General features: G+C 41.2%; 2 protein-coding genes across 10 annotated transcripts in view; both read right to left on the bottom strand.

Annotated features, from left to right (window-relative positions):
- ARHGEF10 (Rho guanine nucleotide exchange factor 10) overlaps positions 1 to 6220 on the bottom strand; it is a 111370-nt gene extending 105150 nt beyond the window's left edge. For 2 of the 8 annotated variants that reach the window (XM_072926425.1, XM_072926426.1), the window contains exon 1: positions 4147 to 6213. In XM_072926425.1, coding sequence (XP_072782526.1) covers positions 4147 to 4462 — 316 coding nt within the window. In that variant the 5' untranslated portion in view covers positions 4463 to 6213. Of the gene's footprint in view, positions 1 to 3923; positions 3945 to 4146 lie in introns of those variants that run through there. The other 6 variants (XM_072926430.1, XM_072926423.1, XM_072926427.1 and 3 more) reach the window with 6 other exon arrangements.
- Positions 6221 to 11455: 5235 nt separating this feature from the next.
- Positions 11456 to 18315, bottom strand: CLN8 (CLN8 transmembrane ER and ERGIC protein). 2 transcript variants are annotated; one of them, XM_004176854.6, is made up of 3 exons: positions 18179 to 18315; positions 16212 to 16850; positions 11456 to 15803 (listed from the first exon to the last, which is right to left on the bottom strand). In XM_004176854.6, exons 2-3 carry the CDS (start codon positions 16797 to 16799, stop codon positions 15489 to 15491), a joined length of 903 nt encoding a protein of 300 aa, XP_004176902.5. In that variant the 5' UTR covers positions 16800 to 16850; positions 18179 to 18315; the 3' UTR covers positions 11456 to 15488. The 2 variants fall into 2 exon arrangements, with proteins under 2 accessions (XP_004176902.5, XP_030123172.4); XM_030267312.4 differs by having other exon boundaries at positions 18136 to 18275.
- Between the last annotated feature and the right edge of the window lie 3764 nt (positions 18316 to 22079).

The following is a 22079-nucleotide window of genomic DNA, read 5'->3' as shown; positions in this document are numbered from 1 at the left end:
ATCCTCACAATTCACATTCATGGTTCAGTCCCAAGTAACAAGTATTGTACAGTACAGTAAGTCACTGAAACAGATTTTCCCAAGATAATGCCCCTATTCAGCAGCACGTAAGTAGAACAATTTATTTTGCTCTGCTTAACTGCTTCACCCACGCATCTGACATTAAGCTTCAGGCTTCCTGACTGAGCAGTGAACATGTAGGATATAATCAATGTTGTGCAGTTATGCATCACTTCCCACAGTCTTGCTGATTCAGGCATTTCAGAATAAACATGAATCAAGTTTTTGATCTAAAAACACACGTTTGAAAACATATTTTTCAATTCTTGTTTAGCATTACCTGTCATCACTCCCTTAAAAACAAGTTCTACTTTTACATGTTCCTGGTTTCTAAATAACCTACATTATTTTGGTGCAAGTAAAACTCAATATTCTTTACAATAAAAAAAAGTCCAATTGACAGAAATCTCAAAAAATGCTAATAATAATGAAGCAATTTTCTTCCATGGATATGTGACAGAACTTGAGTCACAATATTCTGCTCTGCAAACCACATGCACACACGTACAGCGACATTACGGAGAAAGATCTGAAAACAAAAATACTAAGACATAGTTGTATAGGTCCACAATAAGAATTCTGGTTTACCTTGCTCATGTGCCTCCCACTTCCCTCTAATAAAGAGCCTCTATCTCTCATGATACTCCCAAAGTCTCCCTTAAGTGATTCTCAGTTCTTCAGTTTATGAACCAGTCCCTGAAAATTTCCAAGTATCCAGGCTTACAGCTTTTCTACTCACTAAACTACTTCTAGATTCAGAAATTCATTTTCCAATATTAATTTTCCACTAATAGATATAATAACAAGAATGACACTATATTAAAAGGAATGGAGGAAAAGTAATAAATGCTGACTTTAACAAAATATGATCTTAGATAGGAAAAATGCCTCCCTCACATGTTGTCGAATACACACAAAACGAAAGACTAATTCATACCACTATCAATGAAACCTCATTTATAGTTTCATTATAACATACAACATGTTCAAAAAGTAAGAACAATTGCATTCACAGTGTTTAACACTAACTCCAAAGGAAATTTCTCTAAGGTACCACTGCTGCAATAGATATTCTACAAGAAACATCCAAGGATAGTCCAGAAATGCACCTACAGCTCAAAAAACCATCAGGAAGCTGAACTTACACAAAGGCAGTTTGAAAAATACCTTTTAGAAACCATATGACAACTCCATGGGATCCCTTCTAACATTCTCAAGTAAACTGTAAAATGGAAATACATAAAGAAAAAAATGAAATAGAAGTCACTGTACATAAGTGGAAATAAAATTACTGTCCTACATATGTCAAATGAAGAAATTAAGTACCTCACATAGCTCATTTCTCCATCACATACAAAATTGAGAACTGTGTACTACAGATGCACAAATAAACTGACTGTAGCTTTGCACAACTTAAAAAGCTCAGTCTGAAAGTGTGAATCAAAACTGGTCCTCCTTTTTCTGGACTGCAGCTTTTGCTTCCTGGCTGCTTCAGAAATAGACTGAAGTTTATAATTTTTCTACATCAGATTCTAAAAATAATTTCTAATTCATATAGAAGCAGTTAATAGACATCCTGTTTTACAAATAAGCAATGTACTATTCCCAATGGCATTTAATTCCGTTAACAATTATAAAGTTTAACAATAGCCTTTCAGGTTTGTTGTCTTCCTTCAAATGTTTATAAACTATGCAGTGATTCCTAAACAGCTCAGAATCAACTAAAAAACTCCATTGTTGTCAAGATTTCTTCACAGAATCATAGAATGGTTTTGGTTGGAAGGGACCTTAAAAATCCTCCAGGTTCCAACCCCCTTGTCCTGCATGAGGCAGGGAGATTTTCCACAAGACCAGGTTGCTCAGAGCCCCATCCAGCCCAGCCTGGCAAGATAAAGTTTGTTTTATCCAGTATTCCAGAATGGGGAAGGATTTCTGCTGTCTACTGATGAGTGAAATCATAGCCTATCTGCTAAGCATAGCATAGCTCAGGGGCAAAGAGAGCTCCTCAGCATGGAGGGAAGGAAGAACCCCCTTTTTAGCACTTTAGTGTGCTCATAACTGGCCTGTCAGAGCCAATAGCACAAGACTTGTACATTTGGCTTCCACATCTCCGAGCTGCAATGCCAGACTGCACACACCCGTCACACAGCACTGGGGATCCTCTCCATAACCTGTGGCATACCAGCTCCTGGAGCCCAAATCCATAGGATGCTGCCAGATCCTGACATTCAGCAGGAGATGATGGACAGCCCATTACTCAAGTGTCACTCTGCTTCTATGGTCCTTTCTCCTACCACATCCATCTGTGGGTATCAGCCACAGAAGCCCCAGACACTGGAAACCCAGTACCATCACAAGACACCTGCCATCACTCACACAGTAAATCACATCTCATGTACAGTGCCACAGGTAATCTAAGGAATCCACAGAATATATTATAAAAATCTTGAAATCTCACTGTAAAGCCTCCGGAAATATCAGATTTCAAGGTAGTACCTAAAGAACTACTGTTCATAACCAGATAAACACATGTAACTAGTTCATGGAATACTAAGCCTGAGGGTGAGAAGGAAAAAAAAAAAAAAAGGACAAGATGGATTGAACAAAGCAAGTCAGAGAGATTATCAAGATCAAACAGATCACCCAAGTGAAAAGAATGAAGGGCACATTGAAGAAAACAGCTGAACAGCCAGAAACTGCCTGAATAATGGGCTTGAAGTTGTAGGCACCAAACATGTCTCCACATTCAGGCAATAAACCTGTGTCTCCTGAGTGCCAACAGAAAAATTTTAAAATGTTATACTTCATTTCTACTGCAGAACAGATTGCTCAGTGGGGTTCACCAAGCAAAGTGAAGGCTTTAGGAAAAGCAATATTTTATTTACAATAAAAATAGCCACAAACTAACACATGTTGGTAGAATCTCACTGTATTTATTTAGCATGAAACAGTTTTTAAGCAATATTTTTTATTTCCTGATTTTTTAAAATTTTTTTTATTTTCATGAAAAAAAGACCCCAACCCTACACCTTTTTATGCTAACAATTAAACTGCAAGACTAAAACAAAAACATGCTTTTTCATTTCGATTAAACAACTGAAAACTTGCTAGCTCAAGGTAAAAGCCATGATCTTAGTACCTTTGGGAAAGAAAGGGGAAAAAAAAGAAAGGATTGAAGGATTAAAGAAATATGTAAATGAAAGATGACAGAATTTAGGATGGATAAAATTGTTTTGGCCAAAAATACAAGGAACACCTAAAAATCTTTAAAATAAGCCCTTGCTGTGGTGAAATTTTTAACAGCTGCCTTTCCAAACACTTGGCACTGCCTACTGATACAGCTTGCTCGCTCACTCGTCCAGTGCATGACTGGGCAATCTTTTAGAGCTCTTCTTACTTTACCCTGTAAGCGCAGGGCATCTTGCTAAAGCAACTACATGGTCTGGGATCACCACAAACAACTATGTAACTTCTCCAATAGCTGAACCGTTAATTACAAAGAAACCAAAGAAAAAAATACATAAAAGGACAGTGTTACTGTGATTAAGTATTTTTCCCCGGTGTCAAGACAACGGATTTAATTGGAGATGCCAACTAAAAAGCTGGTCGACACTAGCTTCGAAGAACAGGGAAGGAAAGGAACTCCAGCTCTCACGGGAGTTCTATTTTCCATAGCCGTGTCCGTAGCTGATGGAGAGGGAGGGAAGCTGGAGCCGGCGGCTCCCACCCCGCGGAACACGAAGCACGCACCCGCGAGAAACGCCCCGCGAAAACCTCCCGGAGAAACTTCACCACCGCTCAACAGCAAGAAGTTTGGCCAAGGCGTTTTACGGACCCCTCGCATCCTCGCTTCAGTGACCCACCTCGCACGGGCAAGACGTATTTAATGACAATATCACACCACGCGTCTCCCGCTCCTGCCCCGCGGCAATCCCCAGCGGCTGCCGCCCCGGGCCCCCGCAGCCCCAGCGAGGCAGCCCCCGCCCCTGAAAGGCGTCTCCGCACCAAACACGGAGCCCACCCTCCGAGGACCAAACTTTCCGTGACAGCACCGGAGCAAGAGCCCGGCGCGAAGCGAACACCCACCTCCTCCGCCGCGGCCGCCGCCCGGCAGGGCCCGCTCCGGCCCGCTCCGCCGGGGCCCGGCGGCTGCCCCGCCGCCCGGACACGTCACGCAGCCCGCGCGGAGCTCGCGCTGGCCGCCGGGCGGAGCTCCTGAGCGCCGGCGGGACCCGCCCGGCCCGGCCCCGCCTCGCTGCGGCCGCCGCCGGCGCCCGCCCGGGGCCGCCGCTCCCGCCGCCCGGCCCCGCGGGGCCCTGTCGGGTCCCAGTCGGCCCCGCCGGTCGGGCCAGTCGGGCCGGGGCGGGGCGGGCGCCTCGCGTCTCCCCGGAGCCCGCCGCATTCCTGCCGCTGCACGGGACACGCCCCGGGGCGGGTGCGCATCCCGCAGCTCGCCCCGAGGCCCCGCTGGTGCTCGGGCGGAGAGTGGAGCTGTCCGGCTCCACCGGGAGGGCAGCCGGGCCCGGGGCTGGACAATTCGGCACGCTCAGCCTCATGCTCACGAATAGCCCCTGAACACTCCAGGTACAAACTGGGCCACGGCGCTATTTTGGATTTTAATCTCATTTATTACTTGAAATCCAGTAACCGTTTTCAAATTAAATGCTGTCTAGAGGTGCTGGAACATTATGCTGAAATCTTTTTCTTTTTACATCCTTCTTGCATGACAATCTTCACAGCAAGCATCTCTACAGACCAGCACTGACCAAGCCAACCACACAGCCACCCAAAGCCCGTGACACTCAAGCATGGAATGCTTGTCCTGAGAGTACTTGTACACTCAGAACTGACCATGCCACTTAGTTAAAATATAGAAAACTTTAACAAGATGCAATTATTTTGCAAATGTGTACCTAACGATGTACACATCTGTCACACTTCAATAAAAATGAATGCTCTTAAGTACATTATAAATTCTTAAATAAATTATAAGTAATTAAACTATTTAATGTTAAGTATTATCTGAAATCTTTGGATCACTTTTAAGAATAAAATCTTCCAGCTAAATGCTGTTCAAAGATGCATGCGTCATCAAGCAGTGATCCCTGACTATTTAAGTAAACTCATTCTACAGCAAGTAAATAGTAAGTTCATTATCATTACAGGAAATTGTTACTAGAAATAGTGGCATTTGGCATTTGATTAATCTGCCTTTTTCCTACATTTTCCCTCTGTCTGTAGTTTAACGACACAGATTCACAATAATCCAAATCTTTGTGTGGGTTCAAGCAGTCTGAATCACAATGTTTTTTAAACTATTCCTTTCAAAAATGTTTCAATTTTCACAAAGTTATTTATTTTTAATGCAGTTCCTCATGACATTGACTCAAAATAGCTTTCATATAGATCTGTAGTTTCTATGTAAAAAAGCAAACAAGACAATTAGGCCATATGTAAAAGTTAAGGCCAGGAATACCATTATGGTGTTCAGTTCATATCAGAGACCTCTCAGTTCCATCAGAGACCATTTTATCCTGTTGTTTCTATTGTTTCTGTAATTTTTAAAATATGTTGCATATCACTCACACAAAGCTATCATTTCAGGAGCTGAAATTGTGGGGAATCAATCTTGGGCAAACTATTAAATACTTACCACTTTAAGTGGTAGGTACTTAATAAAGAGGCCACTTTAAAAAACAGACACATACCGAGACCAAGTACAACTAGCTTGATTCTGTAATTAAAAATACCATTCACTAGCAATATCCTTCTCCTTTTGACACCTATCTCACAATCTATGTGCATTAAATTCTCTGTTTCATAATTACCATCCACAGATTCTTATCTTTCACCATTAGACAAAATTTAAATCCTTCTTTAAGACTTTTTGTGAACCCTTTTGATCTTTGACAGCTCCTTTTTTTGATTCTGGTAACCATACATATATTCAAATCAAAGGTTGCTGTGGAAACCTTGTTGGAAAAATCCAACTATAGCAGATCAACTTATAAAAAAGAAAAACTAACTCTCAAAATAACTTCCACTTTCCTACTATTTTATAAGGAAACAGTCTTATAAACAGCAGTAATAATTAACATCTTAATCATTGCAATCACAAATTCATTATTTATCCACCCATAATTAGTTGTCAATAGTTAGAGTACAGATAATGGCTGTCTCCACTGTTAACATGATGCTTTTTATAACCAGAATCTGTCGGAACCGACAAGAATCTAAGAAGTTGATGTTTAAATTGGTTTTACTGGTGATACTTGCATGAGACCTCACTAAAATTTACTTGCTCTCATTTCTGATTACTGAGGCTTCAGCAAAAATACTTTGCCTCCATGCTACTGCACATACGTCATCTATCCCACACATCTTCATCATACATCTACACCATCCACCTACTCCAGCTCGTGTACTGGGCATCAGCTCTGGCCAGTGTCCTGAAAACCCTGTGACACAATGCTATGAAGGTGGGATGCCTTTTTTCTCACTCCTTAGAAATTGGCATGGTTGAATGTACACCTAAATTTATGACACCTAAAGACATTATTCCAATAGCTTGCTTTTCAAAATACTGCATGAAATTAACAAAACAACTAAAACTTAGGTTATCAAGTTCCCCAGCAAAGCCCAGTTTTCTTAGATTCTTCCATTTAACAGCTGATGTAGCTGGCATTTTTTCCTAGGGAGTATTCATCCACTGGAAATTCTGTTGTTCCTAACTGTGTCCCCCATGAAGACAGTATGTCATATACTTACTGTAATTCCTCAGACACCACTCCAAGCCAGGACATCCAATGAGCTTGCTTAACTTGAGCATCTGCAGAACACATGCTGGAGCCTTGTAAAGTTACAGGTGCCCTTTACTTTCCTTACCAAACCAGACTGAGTGACAGTTTGGATTTTTTAATTTATATATATAATACATACAATATAATATATATTTTTAAAAATAAAAGCAAACCACAGTTTTCCTAAATTCAGACTATTACATCAAAAATAACATTTGGGCTTATAAAAACATTGCTTATTCATATTCTGCTTTGATGCCTACTGCTGACTCATCTTCCACCTATTCCTGAAGCACCAGCAGCACTACTGGAAGACAGTTCCTCAGTTCTAAGCACACCAGTACAGGTTAACCTGGCAATTGAATTTTATAATATTGTGATCTTTTACCGGTGCTAGAACATCTTTCATGAATGCATTTAATTTAATTTATTTCCTTCTTTTACGAGGAATATTTGTAAGTCCAATTCTTAGACTGCCAATTCAGACAGACTAGTTATAAATATTCCTATATTTTAATATTTCTCAGGAGCAGAGACCTTGTGTTACATCCTCTCCTTGTTGCCATGGGTGGTACATAAGTGATAGTACAGCTGATGCCATAACTTCTTGTGATGGGTTGACCTTGTCCAGCAACCAGACCCTCACCCAGTTGCTCTCTCATTCCCCCTCATCAGCAGGACTTGGGGAGAAAATAATAGGGAAATCTTGTAGGTCAAAATGAAGACAAGAAGATCCCTTAGCAACTACTGTCATGGGCCAAACAGACTCAGCTTAGGGAAATTTCCTTTTTTGCCAATTAAAATTAAAAATAAGATGGCAAGAAACAAAGACAAAACTAAAAAGACTCTTCCCTCTCTGTTCTTCCTTCTCACCAGGCTCAACATCACTGCATTCCCAACTCCTTGGCCTCCTCCATCCCAAAGGGCACAGTAGCATGGGAACTGGGGTTGTGGTCAGTCAATAACAGCTCCTCCCAGTGCTTCTTCCTCTGTTTCAGTGTGGGTGCTTCCCACAGGCTGCACTCCTTCAGGATAAACCTGCTCCTTTCAGGGCCTCCTCCATGGGCTGCAGGTGAATCTGCTCTGCTGCCCTGGAGCAGCTTCTCCCCCTCCTTCTTCACTGAACTTGGTGCTCGCAGAGATATTTATTTCCCTTTGTTCTCCTCACTCCTGTGCAGCATTTTTTGCCCCTCTTTACCTACATTTCCCCATGGTGCCCCTGCTCCAGCCATGGTTCAGCCACAGCCTGCGGAGGGCGGTTGGATCCGGCTGGAACCGGCTGTGTCCGGCTGGAGCCAGCTGTGTCCGGCCTCCCCTCACAGAGCCACCACTGCTGTCGGGGCTGGGCACTCGCACCCCAAACAGTCACATGCACAAGTTGTTTCTATAACACAACATTCTACTTTCAGTTATTTCACTGTTCTTGGACGGCTCTTCTTCATCCCGAAGCTAATAAAGGGAAAGAAGTGAATTTCCTCTCAGGAGCACCACAAAGCACTGAGGCCATGCAATCCTAAAAGACAAATGCAGCTTTTGGCCGAAGCAGAACTGTTCCCAGGGAAGGAAAGGAGGTATTAGTGTAATACAAGATTCTGAGAAGACTTTATATCAAATACTATGTACAACTCTAAGCTGCCAAACATAATAAAAAGGAATTCAAGTGGGAAAAGTGACAAGCAAAGAGTATTAAGGATGGCTGGGAAAACAAAAGAGCAGATTGATTTGTACTCATGAATATGCAAAAGAGTCTCCAGGGGTAAAAAATAATTATGTAAGATAAAAAGGCAATGATGATACAAGAATAAATTACTTTAAATTAGAAGAGACTTTACGCTCTTTCAGCGTAGGGCAATATATTCCTTAGCAATTTTGATGCCCTAAAAAATTTTGAAACTTAGCCTCAACCAGTGTCACAGTAATAGTCAATATGATGCTGAGAGAAAAAAAGAAATATTAAAACATCAGAAAAACTATATATTCAATATAGTAATATTACATATAATATAATACATATTCAATATGTAACCACAACCTGGTCAGCGGTATAAAATGTTACAACCAGTTCCATGTACCTCACCCGAAAGCCTCCTATCTTTTTTTCTGATTTAATTCTTAATGAGTCCTTAGAAAGGCTACTGCTGCTTTCCAGAATACACTTTCTTCCTGTAAATATGACACACAAAACAAGATGAACAAGCTCTTGTTGGATGCTATATGCCTACTCTATGCAAACCTCCATGCAAAGGTACTCTACATACTTCTGTAGTTTGTCTGCATCACTTTGTTTTTCAAGGTATCATAGATTTTCATACCTTCATTTACTCTTTAAAGATCCTGAGAGCACAACTGCAAGGTTCAGGAACATAGGAAAGTCAACTCTCTACCTTCTACAAAATTAGTCCTTTCTCAGGGATATTTTGTCCCCTTCTTGTTGCAAGCCCCATACTTAAACTTGAATGAGCACAACTTCGGTAACAAAATGCAGTGCTCCCCTGGTAAACTGCTTTTAGCAGTAGAAGCAAGGCAAGAAAAGGAAGTTGCAGATCTATTGTAAGTGCAGGTGAACCTGGTGGGAAGAAATGATGATGTCTGACTCCAGTTCAGAAGTCTGAATGATTTCTTTATAATAACTACACTATAATACATTAATATACTATTTAAAGGAGATACTAAAATTACCTACCTATTTTTTCTAACTACCAAATCTAATTCCTCACAACTTGTGATCCTCTGTCAAGAGTCCAGACACAGGTGGATTGGATTGGCCATCAGGCTCAAACAAACCTCACCACAATCCAATCAAGCAATCACCCCAGGTAAACAATTCTCCAAACACATTCCACATGGGAAAAACAAGGAGCAGAAATAGAAATTGTTTTCTCTTTCTTTCCTCTGTGCTCATTTATGAAAAATCCTGAAAGAAAGAAGAATGTCCCTGCCACACAGATCTATATAGCAATATATAAATCCAAGCAAATACCTGGAGCTGCCAGAATCAATTAAAAAACCTCATAATTCTTTACAGTGTCTGAGGACAGAGTGGTGAAAATACTGTCAGCTTATACAGCACATTAATGTGAGGCAAGCAGTCAAAAGAGCAGAGGCAGCTGCAAGAGGAAATAAAAATTTCAGACCAGACATAATTAATCTGACAAAGCTAGTATTAAATTTCCACTCTCTCCACTCAGGTATATTCCTAAAGACTCAGAAGTGATCATAGGTGGCTCTCAGAATACACAGACAATAGCAGCAAGCAGTGGAACAGACAATTTCCTTGCTTTCTGATTTGAGGACAGGTGTGCAGGCCCCAGTCTTGCCAAGCTTGCCCTGTCTGCCATCTTGAACTATGAACAAGGTCTGCTATGGCCTTGCAGGTTTGCTGTGTGCAACTTAGGGAAAAGCAGAAGGCACAATGTGCTGCAAAATCCTTGTACCTGCTCTGTGGCACTACCACTAGCAGAACATGCTAATTAGTCAATCAGATCCAGTGCATGAAATGTCTTCTCCAATACTGGAAACCCATCTGGGGGCTGACAACTACCTCAACAAGCAGTTTACTTCATTAACAGTGCTTGCATTTTTTGTTCCAATTTAAGTAACAGTGCAATGACACAAGACCAAAAGACTGTAATTGCTGTGTAACATTAACACTACCAAGTAAAATGTATTTACCTATTAACTGAATTACCTGAATAGCAAAACAAAAAATTATTTTACAGATCATTTACCAAAAGAAAAAGAAAAAAAAAGGGCAAAAAAGGGAGGAAAAGGGGGGGAAAAGGGGGAAAAAGGGGGGGAAAAGGGGAAAAAAGAGGAAACAAGGGGGGAAAAGGGGGAGAGGGGGGAAAAGGGGGGGGAAAAGGGGAACTTTACTCATGCAATTATACATTATTCTTCTCATCCCAGTCTGTACCCACACACATCTCACAGTTAATGGAGTTGTACATACGAATGTTTTGCTTCTACTTCAATTAATCTCAGGAACTTCACTGCAGAGGCAGCCAACCAGTTTCTTTCACTGTGCATTCTTATAAGAATAATTGAAATACCAGTAATGATGCTGGGTTCCTTTGACTCACTAATCTAAAAAGCATCAGGAATCAATTCCTGAAAAACATCCTGAAAGAAATGCTCAGAACTACATTTTACTATTTTGCAATGGGGCAAGTTTTTAAGTTTTATGTTTGTGTTTTTGTTGTTTATTTAAGGTAGCTTATACCAAACTATGAAGCATCATGTGGTACCATATGAAGTGTCTTCATGGTCAGAGCCTAATGCAAAAATGGACTACACACTTCAAATATCCAACCAGAAGTGTAATTTCCAAGAGATATTTTTTTGAATATTTTTAATACACACATTTAGCACAGCTTCTAGTGTTCTAAATATGCTTGTGGGAATAACACATGAAATGCTGGTGCAGGGACACTGGTTTACAAGATTTTTATAGCTATTTTCATTAATATGACATTACCTTTGTCAAGTTTAACATTTCAAAATAAATCACTTTTTTAGTGCATGCACTGCAAAAGCTGTTTAAGCTAGTAAAAACAACAGGCATTATTTTAAGAAATGAAAATCACAACAGACAGCTATTCAATAAAATACTTTTATTTATGTACAGTGTAAAGATGCTTTTCAACAAACATTATTTATACAAGAGCAGACTTAAGTTTGTTTAACACTTTTAAATTCACTTTATGGGGGAGTTTCCCTGAGGTTAAAGAAGGTTTCTTATAACTGCATATTAATCAATATTTAACCCATGTTATCAGGAAAACACAAAAACACTCTTAAAGATTTGGACATGGATATTTAGTGGAAGATGGGCCTGGCAGCATGTATTGAAAACTACTAGACAAAAATATTGCAGTGGTAATGTGACTCCAAGATCATGACCTCTAGTGCAAGTAAGAATAAAAATTTAAAAATGGTGGGTTCAGGGGGGAAAACTATGAAAAGTTTTGGAAAAAAAAAAACATACGCTAGAAATGGAGGAAAACACAAACTGGATTTAGGAATGTTGTAAGAACCAGATGACTGGACAAGGACATCTTTCTTTAAATAACAAAAAAAACTAACCAAAACAACTGAACACCATCACCTCCACCACAGTTTGCTGCTTTGGGTTTTCGTTGCTTGGGTTTTTTAAAAAGAAAAGCTTCAGAAAGGTGACACAAACACCACTCCTCAAATACGCTTGTTCAACAAGAAAGCAGAGCAAAGTCCCTAGCAGTCACCTTGGCAAACAAATAATTCACCCAAAATCACATTATGCAAGTTTTCCAAATCCACAGCAGCATACTCTGTGACCCAATCCAACCACTACTGAAGCTGACTGGATTTTTCTAAATTGTAGATTGTGGATGAAGCTGTGTAAGGCCCAACAGGACTGGGATTAATTTCACTTCAACAACATTTACCACATATGGCTACTCTACCTTTGGGCTGAAAAGGATCACTTAGTTATAAGTATCAAAACCCTCAGTTCAAGAACGTTTTCAGCCTTGTTTCACAGCAATGTGACTTCCACAATAATAAACCAGAAAATCCTCCTAAAGGGAGCAGTCAATAGACACTGAAGAATCCCAGAGGTCTGGGATTGGAAGAGACTTTATGGATTATCTAGTTCCATCCCTCCTACTGTAGGCAGGGACACCTTCCACTACACCAGGTTGTTCAAAGCCCCATTCAACCTCACCCTGAACACTTCCAGGGATGGGTTATCCACAGCTTCTCTGGGCAACCTGTTCCAGTGTCTCACCACCCTCATGGGGAACAATTTATTCCCAATATAATCTAACTCTCCCCCTCTCCCCTCCTTTCTATAAAGTCATTGCCCTTGTCCTATCACTACACGCCCTTATAAAAGGTCCTTTTATACTCAAGCATAAAAAAAGAGGCTCTGTGTAACAGAATTGGTAACTCCAACACTAGGCCATGAAAATGATGAAGAAGAAAGATTATCTGTATTTTTGTTGTATTGTATTTCTAGCTGGATTGTAAAGTACTCTTAAACCAACAGAAATAAAATAAGTGCTGTTATTTGCTTTATTGCATAGCTTTCTTGTTCTAGCAGGTCTACCAGCGTTTAGGTTAACAGGGGCTCTAAAGTATCACTCATTATATAGTTAAGACATGCAAACCCTAACAGTCTTTTTGTGAAAAAACTCACACTAGGATGCAAACTAAAAAAAGTTCATTATGATGACAAAAACATAATTGTAATGAAAGATTTAAAATTCAATCAATAAAGTTATACACATTAATAATATAAAATATTAAACTTTAGACATCTGGTGTTATGACATAAATTTCCATCTGTCTTTTTTCAGTCTCAATTCACTACTAATCCCTACCCTCCATATTTTTTATTTTAGCACATAGGAACTTCACATTCTTTAGCCAGCCACTTTAAGAATTACACACACATCCCAAACTTCTTCTGATGCTTCCATTTTCTGTTAGGACTCTTCAGAATTCTGTAGCTGGGATTTTAACAATAATGACCTTGTTTTATTGAATCCAAACCTTCAAGTTTTAAGCTTCATAGAGTATACTATCATTCTGACACCTGATGACTTATTCTCTGCCTTTCTCCCTGGATCTCCTGCAAGTGAGGTTTGGATTCTGCAAGGTATGCATTCAGATCATATTTTTTGGTTCCATAGCCAAGGAATTCATGCCTCTGGTTTCTTCCAAAGTACTTTTAACATTACTCTTCCACATACAAGTCCTCAAGACAGGTACACCATTTCAAACTTTTGAGAGCCCTTTTTACTATATGATGGTGGCCAGACAGACAACACTGCAACTTCATTCTGCCCAGCTTAGAAATAAGAAGGTAGCTCCAAATTTAGATTTTTATCTATTAAATATCAGCACAATAAAAGACAGGCTTGCTATGTAAAATTACTGTGACCCTCTCAGCCTGGTCTTGAATGGGCAATTTCAGACATTCACCACTTCATCATTATCAACAAGATCTGGCTATAAATTTGTGACCTAAAGTAAGAAGTTTCCTCCCCATCATAGAACAGCAACTCAACTCTGTGCTCACACAGAGTGCATTAGGGACCACAGCAACCTGACCACTCCCTTCACTCAGAACAAATCAAAAACATTCCCACCAAAAATTTATAAAATGGGGCTGTTTACACCAAAGAGTGCTTCCCTCACATATTTGAAACAATATGCTCCACCACAGATCGGTTCACAAAGTCTCTAATTCATGGCTTAATGTAAAATTCTTCACAGCATGGGTTTGCCCAGTCTTAATGCTTTGGGAAATAAATCTGTGTAGCAGTCCTGTCACACAGAGCTCCAATTAACCATTTTTTAAATCTCATTTGTTCTGTGCACCAAAACTAATGCCCCTGTCATTCTCCTGCCACTAGGCGTCACTCTCTTCTATAGTGATCTTTAGCCCTCGTTCCATTTCCCACCATTTCACCCAGGAACCATCAAACCAATATTTTAAGTGGGAGAGCATCCATCACCATTAGTCCCTATCTAAAGAGCAACCGTTTCTCAGGTCAAGGAAAGATTTTTGTGATGCGACAGATAAAGTGCAAAGGATTGTTAGTGTGGCTTGGTATGTTCTTTAAAGTTAAATAAATACTAAAACAACCAAACTCCCACAGCAGGTGATAGGGGCTTTCCTCCATAGAGGAGTCACCTCCACTTCTGAAACCATCTAAAACTAAGTGCATTCCCAAAAATAGGAAGACCCATAACAGAATCACTAGTGAAACTAATTGCATGACCCCTTACACGGGACCTACAAACAAAATAATTTTATTAATCAAGCAACATTTTTTTCAAGGATGACACAGAGTCACCTTCTGATGTTGCCACTTTTGTTAATTGATTTAAAGTCCAGAAGGGGCCACTATGATTACTTACCAAACCACTCATATGGCAAATGTGTGGATATCCACATGCATGGTTTTGATGGATACAAACTCCTCTCATACTGAGGGCAAACTGAAAACTACAACTTTGAAAGCAAACACTCAAATAATTATTTTCCTTGTTCCTTAGGAGTGCTTAAAAGAAAAAAAGAAAAAAAAATAATACCCAAAAACCCCCAAACCCACAAACCAGCCAATGACAAAACCCAAATCCAGGCCATGACTACCACTGACTAGTTCTGTGACTTGGAATGATTCACTGGCACACAGGAATTAGGTACCCATGCATACCTAACTTGGATCATAATTGATCTTAATAAACAATTTAACATAATTTTCGGTATCTCTACCATATGTGAAATAGGATTTAAGTTAAACTTGATTCAAGCTGAGTTTAATAGATGACTTACTCTAATGCCACTTTGAAGCACTAGGGAAAAAACCATGCCATTAGGGAGCACATCACTACTAAATTATGAAACACTGTCCAACCCAACAAACTGTTGGTGTAATTCATAATGAGGGTTGAAGTTCTTATATGTATACACATAAGAAACCCAAACAATGCTTTTCAACACTTGTGATGCACTTAGAGTGCTACCAGCAAGGAGTCACTGCATCAATGAACTTCTTGCAAAATCTTCTAGTGCACATGCAAAGAATGACTTTGCGTTGTATTCCTCTGTTACCCTGCTGGGATATTGTTGTTTCAGTGCTATATCCTCTTCTTTTCATGTGTTTCACCATTTAATTTTCCATTTTCCATTGCTTTATTTTCAAAGTTCCAGTCAGTTGGGCTGAGGAGTTGTTGAGTTTTTTTGTATGTCCAGTAGGGGTTAAGTATTAGCGTAACAGCAAATAGTCCCGAGAATAAAACAATAAAGTGAAGAAGTCCCAGATTTTCTACAATAGAATTCCAATTGAAAATACACACCCACCACATGTGGTAGGTAAGAATCATGCGGCAGTGAAACAGGTGGATCATCACCCACTGGTTTGCCTTCCAGAAAAACGTGTTAGCATGGCCAGCCTAGAAAAATAAGAACACAAAGTATGCAGAAGTGAGATTGTTACTTCAAGATAAGGAACTGAGGAATCTGTAGAACTAATATAAATATCCAGCTTTCATATACACACACTCTCAGGCACTTTTTCCTCAAAGTGCAATGTTACTCCACACATATATATATATAAATATATATGGAATCTTAAACTTGATCTGGATCTATACCATCCCTCTGTGCACATGCACACAGCATCACACAAACCTACATGGAGGCCTACATGACAAAAGCTTGTATGACAATAACACGGGTATCAATTGGATAAATGCAGTTTTGATGAAAAACTATTCAAACAAACCACACAGATTATCTACAGACAAGTGAAACGCATGAAAACTGTTACAAATATAATCTGAAAATTATCATATTCTTACCTTCAGAAGCATCCAGGAAATGCATGTTGAGGGAGTACTCATCTCCAGCAACATTCCCATCAAAGGCAGATAATGTCCAGATTTCACATTAATTACTAAACCAGCCAAGCCACCAAAAGCAAGCAAATGATGAACTACTAAGAAAACATCAAATGTTCTAAAAATAATGTTGGACACATGAACTGCTACATTTTCAAGCAAGAAAAAGCCAGCTGCTATTAAACAGTTAAACCAACTCCACTTTTGCTGCGAATAGACTTTGTCAGCATGAAAAACGGGATCCATGAGCAAAGCCCATAACCCAGCAACACAACTCTGAAGTCCAAAGACACCACGTGTGACTGCCATATTCCAAAACACCTTCTCCTTTGCATACAAGGCACGGTAGGTGGTACTTCTCCAAGAAGACAACCAGTGAGACAGAAGAAATACTCCCAAGTAGATTAAAAAACCAGCAGCTAAAAATGTCAAACGAATTTCCCATAAGAGATAGTCCCAGTCAAAAATGGTCCCAAACACTGGATCATCATTTGGAGCATTCATTTCTTCTCTTTTGATATTTCTCATTCCCACTACAGTGTCCTTCATACCTATTTAGCCTCTGCTATTCTGCAAACCAGTAAGCATGAATTCTTCCATCTGGAACAAAGATAAAAAAATTTAGTGAATTTTTAAGTACATCCATGTATATAGACTCAAAACCATAGAGGGCTCACATCCACTGCAGTTATGACCTTGGTTCTGTTGCCATTAGGCAAGTTATCCCAAACACAGGTAGAGAGACAAAAAAAAAGCCATAAGATTTACGACTGGCCTATGAAGTCCTTACTAGTACAAAGTAATGCACTAAAGCAAAAGCAGAAGCGCGTCAAGTAGGAATGCAAGAAAGAGGAAGATAAAATACAACAGGCAAACCCTGTTCTGTTACTTATGAAACTTTTATTTCAACAGCATTGCACAGTTATTGTCCTACTCCTCCGCTTTTCCTGCACTGATTTTACAGCATTTGCTACAGCTTTGGGTGCAATTCAGAATCTCAAATACAGATCCTGAACATAAAACTAGAGAAAACTAATGCAGTAATGGGGACCACTTATACCAAAAAGGAAAAAATGATGTAATGTAATGATCATGGCTCAAAACAAGACTCTGCAATCAGTTTCTAAACATTAAGCTGCTTTCCAAAAACAAACAAACAAACAAAAAAATCCCACCAAAAAAAAAACCAAAAAACAAAAAACAACCTATACAAAAATGGAAAAAGAGTATGGAATGCAGACCAGCAACATTATTACATATTATTAGTAACATCGGTGTAATTAGCTGAACAGCCCAACATTAAGTGCCTCAAGTTGTCTGAAACTTCCTGAACACACCGTAGTTCAAAAACAAAGGTTTGTGGGGAGGGAAAAGTCAGATAATACTGAAATATTTGAACTCCAGCTCGTTTTATGAACCATACAGGTGATATGAGCACGACCACCAGATCCACCGCAACCTGCGAGTGCTGACCAACACTGTGCGTTTGGGAGTCTGGCGAACGCAAGTGAAAAGGCCACAAAGACCACGGAGAGCAGAGCGCCCGGCGAGAAGCTCCGCCGTGCTTCAGCAGGCAGCAAATGCCCTGCCCTTTGCTCGCAGATGCCCCGCTACAAGGAGGGGATGGGCTGGGAGCCCCGAGGGCCCTTCGCCCACCCCACGGCATCACAACTGGAGAGACCGACTCCAAATCCCAGCAGCCCCTCCCTGCCATCTCCCCGGGGAAAACCAGGGCAAAACACACCGATCCCACGGTACGGCCAGACCCTGAACAGCGCGACTACCACCGCAAGCCCCGGCTCCAGCAGGGCCGTGACAGCTCCTGCGCCCCGCACAGACACGGCACCGACGGCCCTCGCGACCCTCCCGAGCCCCTCACGCAGACCTGAGACCGGCCCCGACGCCGACGCGCAAGCCTCGCTCCTCACCCACAGCGCTGCCCGCAATGACGGGACGGCCCTTCCCGGCTCCGGCACTGCCCTGCCCGTTCCCCCAGGAGCGCCCGGCCTGGTCCGGTCCGGTCCGGTCCGGCCCGGCCCGGCCCGGCCCGGCCCGGTCCGGTCCGACCCGCCAGGGGAGGCCCCGGGAGGCCCCGACCCGGCTCGACCCAGCTGGAGCCGCCGGTACCGCAGCGCCGCCCGCAGCCGCCGGCCGCCCTCTGCGCACGCGCCGCCTCAGCAGCAACCACGGGGCGCCGCGGGATGGGGGAGGGAGGCGCGGCTGTACCACTCGGGCAGGGGGAGCCTTGTTCGAAAGGCGCCTGTCCCTGCCCGAGGCAGCGCCGAGCGCTGAGGGTAACGCCTGACAGACCCCTGCTCTCGCAATCCAAGCGAGATTGATAGAAAAAGGGAATATCAGCGGTGGCATTGCCACTACATTTAGCTAGGATTATCCACTTTCATTAAAGACAGCAAGTTATGAAACGGATGTCAGTGGTGTTCTGCTCCATGATTCTCTTCATATTTGTGACAACTGATGTTGTCATCCCAGTGACTCAGGCTGAATCTCCCGAGGTCACTGAAACTACCCCGGGAGGCTTCCTCGGCGTGTGACAGTCCTGCACCCACAATGTACTTTGTCTTCAACAGGAGTGACTGGCAGGCACCCTGAATTTTGCCAGGGAAACGCTGAGTCCCACAACAAATCAGGCGATTCCTCAAAAAGAGTGACCAAAAAAGACAAAATCAGGCCACAACTTCTGTCACGTGGAAGATTGGCCTAGAACAGCTGAAATCCTAACCTGAGCCTACCTATGATGAGAGACCAGAGCTGGAAAATCTGCATCGGCATTCTGTCAGGCTCTTGGTTTCCAGATGAGGAAGGCTGCCATTCCCTGTGGAAAACTGGGCCCTGACACCACGGCAGCATAACTGGTCCGCAGGAGTTTTGTGCATTTGCTTTTAATTGCTCATGTGATACCAGGGTCTGCAGCAGACCCTGAGTGAGTTCTGTGAGAAGTAAAATCTGTTCCTATGCCACCTCAGTAGTTTTCATACAGGCAGCCAGCAACACCTGCTTGTTGGGAAAGTCCGGGGACAAAACCTACCTCTTGTGCCTTCTTTTAATGTGCTGGGTGTGAGGCACCTTGGCTCTGAGCTGCTCTGCAGACAGCCCAAAGGGACAGGAGGGCTCCGTGCCTACACTACCTGTGTGCCACTGAGGTGAGGCACAGGCAGAGCACACCTGCCGCTTCCCTACCGGTAACGTCAGGAGCACCCGGATCAGCAGTAAATCCTGGGCAAGAGATTTCAGCCAAAATACTGATTTCGTACAGCAGGCATGGTCGAGTGACAGAGTTCCTAATGACAAGCTCTGGTAAATTGGTTTTGTAGATGGGATGATTCATTTTTTCACAAAAGGGAGAATAAATTAGTTGCAAAGACTTGGGATATGGTTTTATTTACAAATACACAGATACCTGATAATAGTTGAAAATGTCTTTGGTTTTAACACTTTTGATTTCATTATTCCCCATGTCAAAGTGTCATGATCCCAAGTCCTTTTCCCTGCTCCCTGTGCTTCCAGAGGCAGACTAGTTCCCTCTTGGTGGTGTGAGAGCACCTAAAAAGTAGGCTTAGGAGATGGGTATGGGGGACACAAGGCCAACCAGTGACACCTTCAGTGAGAGGGGAGCCTACTCTTTGTGCAGAGACTGCAGGATGACTACAGAAGGATTTTATGTGTAAGTGGTGGGAATACAGAATATGGCCAACCTGTGCTTCCACTGCCATTCACAGTGAGTTATGTGGTTTAGGACCAAGTTGAGAAAGGAGTTTCAAACCTATTATCAAATTAATCCATCCATTGCAGAAAACTGTTTGTCCTGTAAACATTTGCCTTGGGCATGTATTGGCAGAAAAGTCCACAATAAGCCTGTCTGAATTCTGCCTTTTGCAGTGGCAACAGATGGGATTTCTCTCTCTGCAGGAGACATGGCATGGTGGGGCCAGAAGTTATCTGTAGCAAAAGAAAAGGGATGGAGATTGGAAGAAAACCTGCCTGATGAAGCTATTTCCTGATCATTTTATAGCTCTTTGTCATCCTCTAAGTAGCATATGAAGTAACTCAAGTTACTGCCTAAGGGTATTTTCATTTATATTTTAATTCCAGAGTACCAAACACTTGTAGTCAGTGTATGAAGTCATATGATCGTGAATAAAACCTGAGCTGGTAATCTTCCTCATAGAGGATAAAAAGTCTACTACTAATTTAAAAGCCAAGACCTCACTGACTTCTTAAAAGGTTTTAGCCCTCTGCTCCCAAAGTTTTAGAAAAGCTAGCACACTTACATTGATTAAGGCATATATGCACAACTTGTGCATATATATTACCTGTCATGTGATTCTGTATTTCAGTCATATGCTTCTTGAATTCTCTTTTTAAACTGAAATGTACACCTTCTGCACCTACTAATCTACAGTCTGGGTTCAAATCTATGGGAGCTTTACTAGTAATTGTGAGAGCTTTGGTTCAAGTCTGTGGGAGGTTTATTGCATGCATGCCTCAAAGAAGGCTGTGGCAATACCAAATGTGTAATCTTGGTTTTTTCAATGCTTTACACACACTCTCAAAGTTCTTCTGATTCTTATCCAACAAGTACTTATGCAGTATTCCTAGATGCAAATCACAATTGCTAAAATGAGCACTTTGAACATGCTTGTTTAAGGCCTTTTTCCTCTTAGCTAGTAGGAAGTATACTTGACTTCTTTTAGAAAACCTGTATTACAAGGCTTTCATGTGTGCCATGGATTCAGAATGTCTTTACATTGCATAACATGTTTATCTACCTAGACTGCTATGCTTTCCTCAGTACTGGAGATCTGCACAAACTATTTTTGTATTTCACTTACAGTCAGTTTTAAATAAATTAATCAACTCCTTATGCTTCAGAACAGACAGTGAAAATAGTTGCCTTTAAACACTTGATATTCTCAAAATTTTAAACAGTTCAGATTTGCTGATCATCCACACTTTGAGCTACCAGCTATGGGGAAGATCACAGCAACGAAACGAAACTGTCAGTTTCTGCCTGCTCAAATCTTTCAAGATAAGATAATGGAAGTAATATAGAAAAACTGGAGATTCTTTACTTAGTCCTTCTCAAGGTTATCCCCCATTTCTGTTTTTGAACATTACATGAAAATGCTGGAGGTATGCAACCACTGTTGAGTTGTGTTGGATAGCTCAGTTTCACTCCAAAAGCTCTGTTACATGATGACAAAGTTCAGGATATTACTCATTCCCATGCTGAACCTGTGACATCTGGCCGTTTCTTGTCCACTGCTTAGCTGGACTACACCAGGTATAGCCTTTGGGCAATTATTCCTTCACTATTTCTTCTCTTCTCACTCTTTTAATTCCATTTAAGGCAAGATACCCTCTCCTTTTATTTTCTAATCCTAATTTATTTCTATTTTAATACATGACACTCTCAAGGTCTCTCTTGCTTGGTCCAACCATTTGTGTCATGAATTTATCTAAATCTCCAATTCACTCTTCTGCTGGCTCTACAGTTAATCTGCAAATAATAAGTCATTGCAGCTTCACCTTTTCTTTGTCCCTTTAAGTTCATACCTTACTCCACAGACTTTTTAGTCTCTGTTTTGCAAGCTCCCCTTTATATTCCATGCACTGTAAGCATGTCTCTTGAGTAATTGCTTAAATATATTTAATCTTTGGTTTTTTTCTCCCTCTTTTCACTACCTCTGTCTAGTCAATGCCTCTTTATGGTCCTATCTGAGGATCTTCACCTTCTAGTGCCCAGAATCACTGGTGTCATTAACCCCTTCTTTTACCCCATAGGAATAATGAGTAAGAATAATACCAACT

This window comes from Taeniopygia guttata, chromosome 3, assembly GCF_048771995.1.
Source record: "Taeniopygia guttata chromosome 3, bTaeGut7.mat, whole genome shotgun sequence".
Lineage (NCBI taxonomy): Eukaryota > Metazoa > Chordata > Aves > Passeriformes > Estrildidae > Taeniopygia > Taeniopygia guttata.
Note: the sequence above shows the minus strand (reverse complement) of the source record. Positions and strands in the feature narration are given on the sequence as shown.